Below are 16,090 nucleotides of genomic sequence, written 5' to 3' on the forward strand. Positions count from 1 at the left end.
TGTACAGAACAGCAGTGCAAGGTCAGCTGTGACTCCCACAACCATAAAAATACTGCAAATGTTGCGTCACGTCAGTGAACTTTGATCTAAAGTTGTGTAAAGACGAAATAAGCCAACAAAAAAAACACTCAGGTTGAATAGATTCACAGGCTGTCAGTCTCTCCTCAGTGCTCATATCTGCATTTAGAAAAGCTATGGCTGCAAGGATAAAGAAAATGAACAACTGACACAACATGTAGTTGGATGTTTTCAAATCGAAAGCTGGTGAGCTAAAACAAGAAATCTTCAGATGGACTAGAGTTGAACCGTGTATCACAGAAGAGCTGGGACAGCAGCGGGCACAAACGGCAGACACTCGTGCAGAAAAAAGCAGAGAAATCTGGCAGAAGGGGGAAAGGGGGCCAGCTGACTTCTTGAACTTGGACCGGCAGCTTGCACCATCATGGACACAGAAACCAGCTCAAATCGTAAGAACAGCTATTCACAGGTGAGTGAAAAGAGATATTTCTCCCGGAGGAATGGGTTTGAGCTAGTCTGCTAATGTACTCATATATTTCTAACAAATCAGATTTATTTTCTTCTTTTATATCCTTTTATTTAAAATTTCAACCATCTCTTCACTGCTCTATAAACAGCCAGAAGATTTGTACAATTGCTTGGAACTTTTACCTGTTAGATACTTGCTTATTCATATCAATAATACACCTGTTTATTAATGCCAAAGTTATTAAAACGTTGATCAAATAATGCTCTGCTAAAATAGCAAAGTGCCTCATACTCACTAATGTATAATGTCAAATACTTATAAATATGTGAAGATGTTCTCCAGTTGGGCAGGTTTACAGTTTATCTAATGGTTATATTAAGATCATTTTTAAATGTACTCTGGAATCTGAAATCCACCCATCCATTTTCTATACCCGTTTAATCGTATGCAGGGTGACGGGTTCTGCTGGAGCCTATCCAAGCTCATTAGAGACGAGGGGCAGGGGACACCCTGCACGGGTCGCCCGTTTATCGCAGGGAGACCCTGAAATAACTATTTAAATTCAGAAACTCAGGCAGAAACACACAATTTAAATTTTCCAGAAATAAGAGAATAATTTATGAAATCTTTATTGTAGTCAGATTTCCTTAGAGGAGCTTGAGGCAAGAATAAGAAATGAGACTCATTGGCGCCACGACGGCCGTCGGGGGTACTGCAGCCAACAGCGAAGGCGGCACGGGAGAACAGGGAGAACGTATATGCAGCGTCATGTGACGTCACATCCGCAGGACAGCTAGGGAAATTCGGGCCCGGAATTGCAGCACATTTTGCAGCACACAGCCTGTTCAAGGCAACGGAGAGATACATCATTCTTTTTGGTTTGGAACGCTTCATCTGACATTACTACTAGAAAACTTAAAACGTATACAATTTTTTTTTTCATAAATCCTGCCTCAATCCTGCCTCAAGCTCCTTTAATGTTATTTTTTATATATCCTCTCAAAAGTTTAGTTTTTGTCATGCTAAATAAAATAAAATAAACCCTTGAAAAAATTGAATTACATTTTCTATCATTATCAATACATTAGGTAATTTAATGGATTTTTTTTATGTAGTTGCTTTATTTATTTATTTATTTTTCTTTTTTCCTTTTTTGATTGTGGGGTTGGTACAGAGGTCTCAGAAATCCATCTATCAAATCCAGCATAATAGGGTGAATAATAAATCTGCACAAGTTTTGTTTCTGGAGTAAATGAAAAACAAAGAGCTTCTTAAACTAACCTAACTATAGTGAGTGTTTTATCTCAGATTGTACAGGATTTCATGACAAGCTGTGTCTTTGTCTGCGTACAAACCCACTCGTTTCTGTCTGGCAGCACCAAGACACGGAGCTGTTCTCATCGGAGGAGGACAGCAGTCTCTACTTCACCTACAGCGGCGGGTGCAACGAGCTGGAGGTCAACAGCCTGCACTATCAGGTAACTTGTCATTTCTGTTTTTATTTTCCACATGAACAACATGTAACTACTGTAGTTGTTTAGTAAACACCTCTGCGTGTGCTCCAAGGTGGACCCAGCAGCTCAGATCCCCTGGTACGAGAGGCTGTCAGAGTTCAAACTGCCATGGGAGATAGAGCAGAACAAGCAGACGGTCATCGACAACCTCAGTCTCCGAGTACGCAGCGGACAGATGTTGGCCATCATTGGCAGTTCAGGTGACGCACAAACACTGTTGTGTTTCAAATCCAGGCCCTGCTTGTTAAACCTGCCCAGGAGCATCATTGGTTTAAAACTTTCAGTCTTTTCACGGGTAGAAAAGCACATATATGATAAGAGCTGAACCTGTGTTGAACAAATCTGCCTCTCTTGGGACTTTTCTGCTTGAAAAAATTATGTTTAGAAAATGATAAAGTGGTACTTTATTTCCTCTCTGTGCCTGAATTTGGCTTTGAATATTTACTCGTCTTGTTCAAGGTTGTGGGAAAACGTCTCTGCTGGATGTAATAACTTGTCGGGATGAGGGCGGCACTATGACATCCGGTCAGATTTTAATCAACGGGAAGCCCAACACGCCCCATCTAGTGAAGAAGAGCATCGCTCATGTCCGTCAAGACGACCGCCTTCTCCCTCACCTCACTGTCCGCGAGACCCTCAGCTTCGTTGCCAAGCTCAGGCTCCCCACCCACTTCACACAAGCTCAGCGGGACCAGAGGGTAGGACTGAGATGACAAGCCATCACAACATCTGTGCACAGATGTGCACCATCGTCTCATCCCACTGAAAGTGTTCATAAGGAACTTAAATGTGTGTGCTGTGTTTCACAGGTGGATGACGTTATTGCAGAGCTGCGGCTGCGGCAGTGTGCACACACCCGGGTGGGCAACGACTATGTGAGGGGTATTTCTGGAGGGGAGAGAAGGAGAGTCAGTATCGCCGTGCAACTTCTCTGGAACCCTGGTGAGAAGCGCAAATCTGTTAACCTCTTAGCTTCATTTCAGGCCCAAAACCTTTTAGATGTAAAACTTCTCATGGGTGGATTTAAGGCATAAAATGATATTCTCCCACGGCCGAATCCCATCAAACACTGTTGACCGCTATCAATTAGTTTTTCCTTGTCTTTTTGTTGTTAAGTTTTTACAGGATGGTTGTTTGTTCATTAAAGGGGACCTATTATGAAAAACAGGTTTTTTCTTGCTTTAACATATATAAAGTGGTCTCCCCTCAGCCTGCCAACTCAGAGGAGGAAAGCAACCAAATTCTGCAGTGTCTGTACAGCTGCCCGGATGAGCCGTCCAGTGTGATGTAGCTTCTACGAGCCGTTCAGATTCTGCGCATTTTCGTTACGTAACCAAAATGCAAACCACGCCCACAACTATAAAACCGTGTAACTGAATGCGAGCGTCCGACTATCGCATCGCACTGCTCTCTGTCCATCTCCCTCCAGCAGCTGCCACTTTATTGAGGTTTTTGTAGTGAAATGAGGAGGAATCATAGAGATAACTTCTCATTTCAACTAACTGGATCAGCCGTTCCTCATCCGTGACTGTTTCCTACAGCGCTTTCAACCGGCTTTCAATGCGAGCGACAGGAAACGGCCAGCTCAAAACGGCCCGCTGCGTCGTGCTGCGCAGCGCTGCGTCGCTGCATCGCTGCATCGCTGCGTCGCTGCAGCCAGTTAGGACAGTCCAATAGAAAATAAAGCAATGGAATTGATTTTTTCCGCTGACGCTCGCTCACATTGCATGCAGTTAGGACACGGTGTAACTCCGCCGGCCGGAGCTTCCGCCATTTTTTCCTAGCGGTGTATCGCGCCATTCAGGCAGCCAATCAGCACAGAGCCTCATTACCATAGCCTCCCCACCCACTCAGAATCCCTCATAGAGAAGGAGGTTAGAAACGGTGAAGATAAAGACATGGCCCAGAGGCTGAATTTCTAATTTATTTAGCAAAAACAATCAAAAACTTGTTTTTTAAGACATTCAAGGCCTGTTTAAAATAGGGATTCAATGCCATAATAGGTCCCCTTTAAACACCAAATGCTGACTTCTAATGTTTAAAATCATTTAGTAGTTTTGAACCTTTCTACACAACTGTCATGACGCTGTTTTGACAAACAACTGTTGTGTGTTACATATTTTAGAGTTTTACCAATGAACAACCAATTTAATAGCTAATTTCATCTAGACTTTACAACTTCTTAATATTAATAACCGAAGGCACTGTCTACCTTTCAATGCTTTTATTCAGAACATGTTTCATAATTTGACATTCGCCTGTAATAGAAGATGCAACTAGAAATAAGGTTAACAGTATTAAAGATCAATTTCTCCTCATTCTTATGGGGTTATTCTCTATCGACTGGTCTGTTTGAAGTTTACAGTCCTCATTTTAATTTAGGATACTTGTTAAATATGACTTATATTATGTTTAAATCAAACATAAAACATTGGATCATTATTAAATTAGAAAAGCGCCACTACCTAAAACAGCTCATGTATTGTCCTGCATCGCCAACATTTCTATAGCCATGTACAAAAGAAAGCAAATCTTTTCCAGTTCTAAGGTTATATGTATCAGGACATGAAAATAAAATCTTTGATCTTTACCAGGCCAAAATATTTGTTGATAAAATCTCAGATGACAAACAGCACATGACATGTCAATATTTACTGAAAAAAAGACAAAATGCCAAAAACGGTGTATTAACAAAGTGGACGCTGCAATCAGTAACTTGTAAACTCCCCTTTAGCAGCGGTAGGTTCAAATAACCATCTTCTGTCTGACACCATCAATCTCTAGCATCGCTGTGGAAGAATTTTGGTCCATTTTTCTTTACAACATGCTTCAGTTCAGGGATATTTCTGGGGTATTTTTTATGCTGCTATGATCCTGCGACAGCATTTCAATTTGGCTAAGGTCTGAACTTTGACTGGGATGTTTTATTGTAGATTTGTGGTTGTGCTCAGAAACATCATCCTGTATCATGACCTAGTTTCAGCCGAGCTTCAGCCGTCGCATGGATGGCCTCACATCTGACTCTAAAATTGACTCTAAAAAGGGGAGTTGATGGAATTCTGGGCTCAATGATTGCAAGGTGCCGTTGATATGACTGTGACACGGTGCGACAATCGGCATGAGTTTTTTTATAGTGTGGGATGTCCTTTCAAAGCATTTTGTTAAAAAAAAAGGTCTGGGAGTTTCTGCAGATGCAACTTTGCTCACCTCAGTGGTGTTGCTCTTTTCAGAGAGAAGAGACTTTCTCTTCATAAACCTTTTCATATAAGTTTTACTTGTTCAGTCTTTTTTTAATTAAACCATTGTGAACTTATACATGCTAACTGTGGCCTGTAGAGTGTGAGATCCAGTTCTTGTTTTTTTTTTTTTTTTTTTCCAGTTTCTCTAAGCACGTCTTGATTTGCATTTGGGGTGAACTCAAGATTGTTTGGAGGTGGCCCAATAACCCGACCATACTTCTCTACAGTCATTGCTGATGTCTTTCTTTTTTGACATTGTGTTAACACACTTTGAAAGCGTCCAGATCACAAGATCTACTTTTATAAAGACGGTCACACATCTGATGAAGTTAATTTGATTCCCAATGCAAACATCTGGGTTATATTTATCAAATTAGTAGACCTGCACTGATACAAATATTGCGCTTGATCTACTTAAAAAAATAAGTCAACTTTTTGCATGCGATTATTATGTAGATCAAGAAAGACTAGTCTTTGTATAAACTACTCAATTTTATGTATGTAAATAATACATTTTGCAAGTACAGTCAATTTAATTGTGTTAAGTTTACTTTATTTATCAAAATTAGTTGACTTTACATGCAAAAATTAAGTTGACTTTACTTGCAAATTAATTTTGTACATACTAAAAATTAAGTAGTTTATACAAAGACTAGTCTTTCTTGATCTACACAAAAATCTCATGCGAAAAAGTCACATAATTTTTTTAAAAGTAGATTAAGCAAGATATTTTTTACCGTTGTGTTGTACATAAAAAAAATAAAGCATGTTTCATCTAAACGTTGGACAATCTGCCCAATAGATTAAAGGAAAAGTAAATACAACAAGATCATTGCTTGTTGTTTGTGTGTAAATGAAAAGATTGCCTGGGATTACATAAATACTGCTTGTTAAGGAAAAAATGCACAATGTCTTGTTTTTTGAACAAATGCAGATTAAGTTCAAAACTAGATGTATTCATGTAAAGCAACAAACTTCATTTTTAATTGTTAATATCACAGATTTAAATATGTTACATGCGCTTAGATTGATTTTTTTCAGTGTGGCTGTCCACAAAAGTTCAAACTGAAGTTTGGCAGCACCATAGCAGGCAAGTTCTGTTTATTTGTTCTGATGATTGTTGACCAGGTATGTTCCCCCTCCAGGTATTTTAATCCTGGATGAGCCCACCTCAGGTTTGGACAGCTTCACCGCCCACAACCTGGTCATCACCCTGTCCCGTCTGGCCCGGGGCAACCGTCTGATCCTGCTGTCCGTCCACCAGCCGCGCTCAGATATCTTCCAGCTCTTCGAGCTCGTCGTGCTGATGTCTTCGGGTTCACCCGTCTACTGTGGGCCAGCACAGGACATGGTTCCTTACTTCACATCCCTGGGGTACCCCTGCCCGCGATACTGCAATCCCTCTGATTTTTATGGTTAGTGATTATCAGAACTCAACAGCAGTCAACTTCCTGATGCTCACCGGCAGGTTGAGGATTTGATTTAGAAATGTACTTTTGATGGTGATCTCTCCTGCTGTTTTTCTTGTAATCCCATTTTCCCTTTCAAACACTCACCAGTCGACCTGATCAGTATCGATCGGCGCAGTCCGGAGCGAGAGGCTGAATGTTTGGAGCGAGCCAGACTCCTGGCTGGGTGTTTCCAGGAAAAGGTCCGAGACACTGATGACCACATGTGGAAACCAGCTGAGACCAATGCGACCCAAGCTGGCAGGTAATTGTGTGTTCTTTTTCTGATGGTATTTCAAAGTTGGGTCTCTTTTATTCTTCTTTATCAAATTTGGGATCTGAATGAGTCAGAAATGATTCTGTTTTTTTCTTTCTGGCCAAACTAACTTCAAACCAACAAGACTCCAATACTTTAATAATCCTCATAGATAGTAGTTTTAGCTGGGTGCGTAAATCAGGCCATAACTGTCTTGCCTTTATCCTCTGCAGCTCTCGGCAGCCAAGCAAGAAGAAAGGAGAGGAAGTAATCACTATTTCTGGTGACAGAAACAAACTGCCGGGCAGATTTCACCAGTTTAACACCCTCATCAGGTAACAACATGCAGGGATCTCTCGCCGCTCTCTGAGGGTTAAACATCCAGATTGACCTCTGCTGTCGTCTTCCTCAGGCGTCACATGTATAACGACTTCAGAGACCTGGTCACGTTATTGGTCCACGGCTTCGAGGCTCTTCTGATGTCACTCCTGATTGGTTTTTTGTACTACGGGGCAGGAGAAGAACGCCTGAGCATTCAGGACACAGTGGCCCTCCTCTACATGGTCGGAGCTCTCACCCCTTTTGCTGTGGTGCTGGACGTCATAGCTAAATGTAAGCATTTACAGACGTACAGAGCAATAAATGCACCTTTGTCATTGTCATCACTCAAAACAGAGTGTCAGAAATATACGCCATGGAAAAATTGACTTTTGTTTGAGAATTAGAGGAAGGGATTTTTCTCAAAAGTGGCAAAAATGGTCTACATTTAAGGTCAAATCCCAGCCATGCCCTTAAAGAAGGGGAAAGAAAAGAATGGCAAAATATTACATCTCCCCCAGGTAGTTGTTATGATTGTTACTATCATTTTTAATTTTAATTTTTTTTTTCTCTTTCATTTTTGTGTAACTTGAAAAAGACAAAATAAAAAGTATTAAAAAAAAAAAAAAAAAAAAAAACAGTGTCAAGTTATAACTAATATCGTTCACATAAAGTCAGAGGTGTCGCTTGGATCTTTCTGGTGAATGCCTTCACTTCAGTGAGAGAGATGCAAGAGGTTTCTGAATGATATGGAGACGTGATCAGAGTTATAAAGTTATCAGACAAGATTTGTGGGAGTCCATTTCTGCAGACATAAGTATCTGGACTCTGAGTTACATTCAGTCACAGACATGAAGGTACAGTCCAACTAACAGCCATTAAAGCAAGTTCAACACAGGTCAAGGTCAGGTGATATCTAAAGTTATAGAACTGGTTTGATTCCAAGTCAACATACGACTCAGAATTAAAAACAGGAAACACCGACTCACTGAGGAAATATGAGAACTTTAATGCCATTATTTTTTTCTTCTGAAAGAAACCAAAACTATGTAATCGACGTGTAAATCTAACGAGTGACTTTGATGACCGCAGAGTCAGATGTTTGTAATGCTGAGATGATGTGGACTGTGACCCGTTATCAGACTGACTACAGCTCTGTGCAGGTCACACGGAGAGAGCCATGCTCTACCACGAGCTGGAGGACGGCATGTACTCGGTCACACCATACTTCTTTGCCAAGGTAACGAACCATGATAAAATCCCAGCTCCAGCAGGGGTCAGTCTTGCTCCATGCTGGAGCCTCACATGCATTTATTACAGTACCTGCTGGTGCCAGGACCAACAGTTTATTCATCCTTTTTGATCACTGCTCAGATCCTCGGGGAGCTGCCGGAGCACTGTGTTTTCACCCTGGTCTACGGTCTGCCCACCTACTGGCTGGCAGGGCTGAACGAAGCTCCAGACCGGTTCCTGCTCAACTTCTTGCTGGTGTGGCTGATGGTTTACTGCAGCAGGGCCATGGCTCTGTTTGTGGCGGCCTCCCTGCCCACCCTGCAGATCTCCGCCTTCATGGGCAACGCTCTGTTCACAGTCTTCTACCTGACTGGAGGGTTTGTCATCAGTCTGGAGAACATGTGGCTGGGTGAGGAGACACATTCACTGTCTCAACCAATAAATATGACATGTGTCTGCAGAATATGTTCAATAATATACAGCATCTTTAGAAGATTAAAGAAATAGCTTTTATATGAATGTTTGGGTGTGTTTTTGTCTTCAGTGGCCTCATGGTTTTCGTACGCTTCGTTCATGCGTTGGGGTTTTGATGGGATGCTGCAAGTGCAGTTCAGCGGAAATCACTACTCCTTCAACATAGGAAACTTCACCATCCCAGTCGACGGCATATACGTGAGTAAAAATACTGTAAATGTCAGGTCATTTAACTTTCATGCTGCGAGTCCTGGTTCTTACACTTTTAGAAAAAAACAATAGCAGCATTTATCAAGTGATGCATTTATCCCAAAAGATAAAAGATGACAACTAAAAGTACTTGGAGGTAGTTTTGAACACTTGGAAATTATTATCTAATACTATTATCTATTTACATTTCAAAGTGCTTTTGTTTCCCCACTAACCTTAACTGATGGCAAATGTTAGAAGCTTTAAAGTAAATAATAGATTTGCATGTATTGTAGTACAATGGACTAACCCCCACATTTATCTTGCAGGTGGTAGAGGCCTTGAAAATGAACCAGTATCCTCTGTTCTCGTGCTACCTGGTCCTGCTGGCGGTCTGTGTGGCCTTCATGGGGCTCTACTTCCTGTCACTTAAATTCATCAAACAGAAGTCCAGTCAAGACTGGTGAAACCCACCGTCATCTTTATCTTTATTAAACATGTATTTGCACAAGTGGAAGTGAAAGTTATTTTGGATATTTGTGCGACCGGTTCGACACAGTTTCACACTATTGAGTTTATTGTGATGTATTATTGTGAAAACCTGCTTAATTCAAAAGGATAGAAGTTTGATATGTTTATGGTGTTTTTGGAGTTTTACATTTAAGAAGCGATTTTAAGAACAAAAACTCTGAAATTGTAGAGACTGATTTTTTGGTAGCAGTGGGGATTTAGGAGGTACAGGATAAAGATGAATGAGTAGTTGCAGTACTGCTGTTGGCTGCTGGATGGCAGCAGAGCACTGCAACAGCGTCCAGATTATTATTAAGTTTTTATTTCCTGCCCTCTCCCCTGTCATTGTACATGATTAGAGTGCTACTTTGGCAGATATCCATCTGCAGCTTTTGCTTGTTACTTCTTAAGTCTCTTTTTTTTCTCCACAGCATTATCTTTTTTATTTTTTTTGCATATGTAAGACTTTTAAGCTGACTGTAACAATGTGTCAGTGTGTGGTGCACTAAACAGAAAAGCCCAGTGGAGAAGTGGAAAGTCACACTCAGGGAAAAATACCTTGTATTTGCAATGTCTCATTGATTGAATGTTTTGTAAAATGGGAGTTTTTTTGTTTTTTGTTGGCATTGGAGCACAAACTGATTATACATTTTACCAACGTTGCTTGAGTCAATCATATTGATCCAATCTAGTAAGTTTATGATTTTGTGTGTCTATGATTTCTATGATCTATTTACATGTAGCTGGATGCTAATCCCACTTCTGTTTTCTCCTGCAACATATCACCTAATAAAAATGGTTCTGTATGTTAACATAGCTAAACAATGATATGAAGGATAAATAATAATAATTACAAAATATTTTGACAGACACCTAATGTTTTTGTCTTTATTAAAAAAAAGGATCATTGTTTTTAAGAAAAGGCAAGCACCGCAGGATGTTGAGGAAGCAGAATAAGACAGAGGTCCTGGTTTGTATCTGAAGTCTGACTTGTAATGAGCTGCACTGCCCAGGCAACTTGGCATCTACGAAACAACCAATAATATTATATCGTATGAAGCCTATCAGGACCAAAAACATACACTGCAGGAAGTTGGAATATTAATTCAACGATGGTCTGAAGATCCACATTTTCTCAAGACCTTCGGTGCTCAACAAGTCCACACTGGGGTGCTACTTAGGTTTTGATCTGATCGCCTAGATCTCAGTGAATGTTTAGAAAACGTCTGTAAACCATGTAGCTGAGGGTGTTTCTAACCAAGCTCTGTTTCCTAAATCACACTGGACAAGTTAGGTCCTGGTGATGTATTAAACACGGCACGTTGCTTTTCAGTGAGAGGAACATTAACCATCAAATGTTTTACCCATCATTGCCAGAATGATGGGCAAAAAAGGCATAATAAAATACTTAACTGAATAATAAACAACGCATCGACCCCCGTCACATGCCAGTGTCCCCGAGCAGGACACTGAACCCCAGATGTCCTTCATTACTCGGGACACTCCCAGTCCCAACCTGGGATAAATGGGGGGGATTATGCCGGGACTGGCATTTTGAGAAACCTTAAAAAGGGAAAGCTGAAAAAAATTTGTTTTGCTTTTGCATATTTTTATGGCTTTAGTTTCATTAACTATTGCATACAGGTGCATTTAAAAGAAGGTAATGTTTTTTTTCTAAAATTAAATAAAATCAAAATGCAAAGTGTTTTTAAAGAGTTAATGCATTCCTTTGGAACCACTGAATTGAATCTGTTAAAAATTGCCCAATTAGAGATGATGAAACCTTTTAAAATGAAAGAAATCACAAGAACCTGTTTTGATTTACCCATCATCATCTATTATTATCATCATAAATACTTCTGTACATTCTCATCAACAGTATCGATATTGCAGGTGGCAGAATTTTAATATCCAAAAGTTACAGCACAATACTCAACATTTTAGCTCGAACAACTTATAAAAAGAGAAAAAATGAAAACGGGGGGGATCCTGCATGGAGGTGTGAAGAGAGGACGAGGAATCTTTATTCTTGTGCTGTCATCTGGGATTTCGCAGCTTTCTCTTTCAGCTTGTCTGCATAAAACTTAAAGGACTCCTGAAAAGAGCGAGAAAAGAAAGAGGATTCAGCAAACAAGGATCACCAGTGAGTTTGTAAGGTTGCACATGTTTCTGTCGTTCATCTTTCCAAATCTAAGCGTCACGGGAAACCCTCGTGGGCCGGTCTAAATAGTCTCCAGTCTCCCACCCGGCTGACTCGTTTCATCTTGAAAATCCCCATTAATACACAAATAAGGGATTTGTAGCACGCTCCCTCAAACACACACTTCCGGCCTTTGCTTCAGGTCCCGGGTAATTGTCTGGACCAAAACACTGATTAGAGTGTTGTGCTGGCTGTGTTTTGGGGGAGGGAGAAGGTGAGGGGTTTTCTGCAGATTACGCCAGCCCCTTACAATGAGCGTTTGGTTATTAAAGCTGTAATTAATGCCGATTAATTGTTGCACACACTACACAGAGCGGGATATCTTGGCACCGTTTCAAAGAGTCTTTTCACACTAATCACAAAAACTTATCTCCTCTCTGGATTTGTCAAATTGTTTTATTTATTTTTTTACACAAAGCTTGTAGAACTTACAAAAATCACACTTTTAAAAAGGGCAACAATTATGTGGGAAAATGTTTTCTTCACCAGAACGTCAAAGTACAGCTGAGAGAGGAAGGTTTGTACCATTTGTGGAAACTTCTGAACACTATGAATATTCACCTTTCACTTTTCTCTCTCCTGCCGGTGAAATGCAGCGATCACTTAGCTACCCTGACACTCTGTGAATAATGCAGGAGCTTCTCTACCTTCATCCCTCTTTCTCCTATCTTTATCCCGCAGGTGAGCGATGCGAAGGTAAAAGTTGCGCTGTGGTCTATACCCGCCTCGAAGGGACAGCGCATCAACTGCTGAGAGGCCTGTGTGTGTGTGTGTGTGTGTGTGTGTGTGTGTTGGCAGCCAAAAATAGGGCTACATCCGCTTACAAAATGTTCAAGATGCTGAGATGTTCAAAAACACAACAAACAAGGAAACTAGAGAGGCTGTTCAAGTGGCACATCTCAGCTCCCCCATCCTAAGGGTGAGATTTCTGACCCCTGAATTTACGCTGTCATCAAAATCAGAAAATTTCTGTTTTTTTAGAACGTCATGTTCAACAATGAGGAGCTTTAATAGGATCGCCAGGCAATGACATCAAAGCTGACACATTGTTAGATCAACTGATGTTAATCAGACCAGTCGCTCAGATGGTAAACACAAGGGAATCTCCCCTAAACTGTAATCCTCTGTGCAGGTAAACTCCAACTTGGTAGTTCACAGCATTTTATAATTAGTCAATTTGATAAGAATTGCGCTGATTTATAATCGACTGCCAAACATAATCTATTTCTGGGGATTCTTAGCGCTTCTTAGTCATCTGTTATTATACAGTCAATCTTTATATTTAGTTTTAACACCGATGAACAATTTTATTGGTTGAGGCTTTAATAGGAAAAAGCATATTTCAAGTCTGAATTGAACCAAAAAGACCTGAAAGAAACTGTTGCGTCTCCAGTTTAAGACGTCAGTCACCAAGTCTCTGGTCTGACCACTTTTCTCCAGCTAGTTTTTGAGAACAAATATTACATAACTCAAAATGAACAGGAAAAATAAATAAAATGTGGAGGCATTGAAGCAACCAGATGCTGCAACAGTTTAATGCTTATTGTTTTCAGCTACATTACCAACCAAAAAAACAACGAAAAGGAAAAAAGTCGATGAAAATTATTCTCTGGTTTTGTTGAATTTAAAAACTTTTATTGCCTAATGTTCATTAACATCGTGTAAAATAAATACAGCATTTATCATATTATGTAAAATGTACTCAAGTCAAAGACGACATTGTAATTTGCATCAACAGGATTACACGGCAGCATTTGATTAATCTGATTTTAGCCTTCAGCCATCCACAGAAATGAGAAGGGGGTTGTAAAAGCCCCCCCACCCCCGTCTACACCTCAGAAGTGCCTGAGTGACAGGAGAGTTAGACTAAGGAGTCAAGACTACAGTCTCAGCTGTAATCAGTTGAGCAGTTTCCGTTGAGCAAAACGTCCGTACAGTGTGTCAGAGTTACTGCCGAGATCGCCTCCTCTGCGTGTTTTGAGTGTGTGAGTGACTCACGGGGGGCTCGGAGAAGGGCACCGGCTCTCCGGCGTCGTGGTAAAGCGTGGCCAGTCGTTTGAGTGACAGCTCGTCCACAGCGATCCCTTCCGTCTGCATCTGCTTGTGTAAAGCCTTGGCTGACGTCAAGTCCTTATCCAGGACTGCCAGATGAGAGGGGGAGAGAGACGAAAAGCTGACAAATGAGCCCCAACACATGACAAGTTCTGATCTGAATGTCTCCCTTTACAGAATTTCTCAGAACTACTTTCAAACACAAATGCAAACACTCACATCTTTGTATTTTTACATTTATCCTTTTGTCAGATTAATGTTTTGTGTGTGTTAATTATGGGGTGATGCCGGTTGGGTGTTTGACAAGTAACTGGAAAAGACACATTTCTTTAAATTTGGGACCAAAATTCATATTCCAGCTACAGATGAATAATGACGGAAAGAAGAGAGAAGAACACCTGGGCAGTGAAATAATAATTAAACACAATCCATGAACAGAAAGCTGTGAATAATACAAGACCCTCCTTAGGGAGGCAAGCTGGCACGTTGGGTAAAATGATAGTGGGAGAGTAAATCATCTGTAAACCTGGACAGTCAGGTCACTTCTGAAAGGAGGTAGGAGAAAAAGTAGCGAGACGGTGCTGAGAACAGAGGCGGACTGAGCGTCGCTAATTTCTCTCCCCCTACGGCTGTTTGACCGACCAACCAGCTAATGGTGATTAAATAGTTATGTCCTCTCATCTGTGGTGTGATAAGGCACAAAAGTGGGAGCGGGGTAGCGGAAAGAGAGGGGGAAGGAAAAAAAAACAGACAAGAAAATGTAGGCAGGAGATAAAAGGTGGAGAGGACAAGGAGCGATGAAACAGGGAGGGAAAAAGGTGCAAAGTAAGAAGTTGAGTGATGAAACATGTTGAGATTATCACGCCAGGCCAGCCAGGACAGCTAATTCATTAGAGGACATGTGTTCTCCTACCCAGTGCATGTCTACACACACACACTCTCACACACACACACACACACTTCTTGACCTGATGCATTGTTAATGCCTCCGTTAAAGCTGACTTAGCTACAGGCCAGTGAGCTGTCCGCTTCACAAGACCCATTCAAGCCTCCAGCGAGCTCATGCGTCTTACCGTGACTCTTCATCAGGTACGCGTACAGCACCTCCTTCTCCGCAAAGTCAGGAATTAAGCTCATCAGGTTCTTGATCTTTCCAACCTGTGCACAGAAACATTCATTTTGTATGAAGGCACTATTCGCCAAAGTGAATATTCAAAACGCAACCTTTGTGCTTATAAGCTCTGTGACTTTACCTGTCCAGAGATCTGAGCCTTTTGCGACAAATAAGACATCAACACTTCCTTCTGTTCAGCCACGCCGTTACAGCGCTGCATCGAGGCAAAAGACAAGAAACAGACCAGTGTGAGACACAACAAATTCATCGTAACTTTTTCTTTGAGGTCAAGAAGACACTCCAACCTGCGCTCCTCACTTAGATGTAGTATATAAACTTAGATGCAGCCGAGCACACCCCCACATTCGTACGAATACTCGTACAATCTGGGTTACGCTCAGGTTAAAGGATAATTATGGATCTAATAACTGCTCATTTCTTTGTGCATTTAAATGTGCAGCACTTTTCACATCAGAAAGCATAATTATCATCACTTAACCACACTAAAGGCCATTTCTACTACTCAGTGGAAATGCAAGTGTGAGCTAAACTGGAGCTGTTCATGTTCGGCACGAGTGTGTCCTGTACGGCTTCACCATTTAAATTAGGAGACGATGGCGTGAAAAAAACTGTCAACAGTGATGAGAAGAAGAGAGAACTCAAAGGCTAAATGTCATTAATGTCCTGGGATTTCATTTTTTTCCCCAATTTCAATATTCATGTTTTCGTTTGACCACCGAGCAGCGTGAAAATAGAGTCTGGGACAGAGATCGCCTTTACATTTCATTAATTTGTGAAAGATCTCTTTAAAGTGAGATTCTGCATCCTGATTGATGGTGATAAGAGGAAATAAGTAGTTAATTACACTACTATGGAATGTCGAAACGCATGTATTCCCCTGATTGTCCATAAAGAAGGCTTGTACGCTCGATGCTTCATCACTGCTATATTCAGACGTGAGAGGTTGCGTTCTCTGAGCAGCAGTGAGGTCCGATTCAAAGCCAGTTGTAAACTAACGTGTTTTATTCCTTCGCTGCTTTGCACAGAATTAAAATC

General features: G+C 41.0%; 2 protein-coding genes across 2 annotated transcripts in view; one reads left to right on the forward strand and one right to left on the reverse strand.

Annotated features, from left to right (window-relative positions):
- Positions 1-35: 35 nt before the first annotated feature.
- abcg8 (ATP-binding cassette, sub-family G (WHITE), member 8) lies at positions 36-9,669 on the forward strand. Its single transcript, XM_061746198.1, has 13 exons — positions 36-487; positions 1,864-1,965; positions 2,054-2,201; positions 2,461-2,699; positions 2,811-2,943; positions 6,386-6,655; positions 6,800-6,953; positions 7,178-7,279; positions 7,357-7,556; positions 8,426-8,502; positions 8,637-8,904; positions 9,040-9,167; positions 9,488-9,669. Exons 1-13 carry the CDS (start codon positions 443-445, stop codon positions 9,623-9,625), a joined length of 2,004 nt encoding a protein of 667 aa, XP_061602182.1. The 5' UTR covers positions 36-442; the 3' UTR covers positions 9,626-9,669.
- A 1,813-nt stretch (positions 9,670-11,482) lies between these two features.
- lrpprc (leucine-rich pentatricopeptide repeat containing) overlaps positions 11,483-16,090 on the reverse strand; it is a 60,037-nt gene continuing 55,429 nt past the window's right edge. Inside the window, exons 35-38 of the mRNA XM_061744948.1 lie at positions 15,174-15,248; positions 14,994-15,078; positions 13,867-14,009; positions 11,483-11,763 (exon numbers count right to left, since the gene is read on the reverse strand). Of these exons, the coding sequence (XP_061600932.1) occupies positions 11,692-11,763; positions 13,867-14,009; positions 14,994-15,078; positions 15,174-15,248 (375 nt within the window). The 3' untranslated portion in view covers positions 11,483-11,691. The remainder of the gene's footprint in view (positions 11,764-13,866; positions 14,010-14,993; positions 15,079-15,173; positions 15,249-16,090) is intronic.

Source organism: Cololabis saira, chromosome 17, assembly GCF_033807715.1.
Source record: "Cololabis saira isolate AMF1-May2022 chromosome 17, fColSai1.1, whole genome shotgun sequence".
Taxonomy (NCBI): Eukaryota; Metazoa; Chordata; class Actinopteri; order Beloniformes; family Belonidae; genus Cololabis; species Cololabis saira.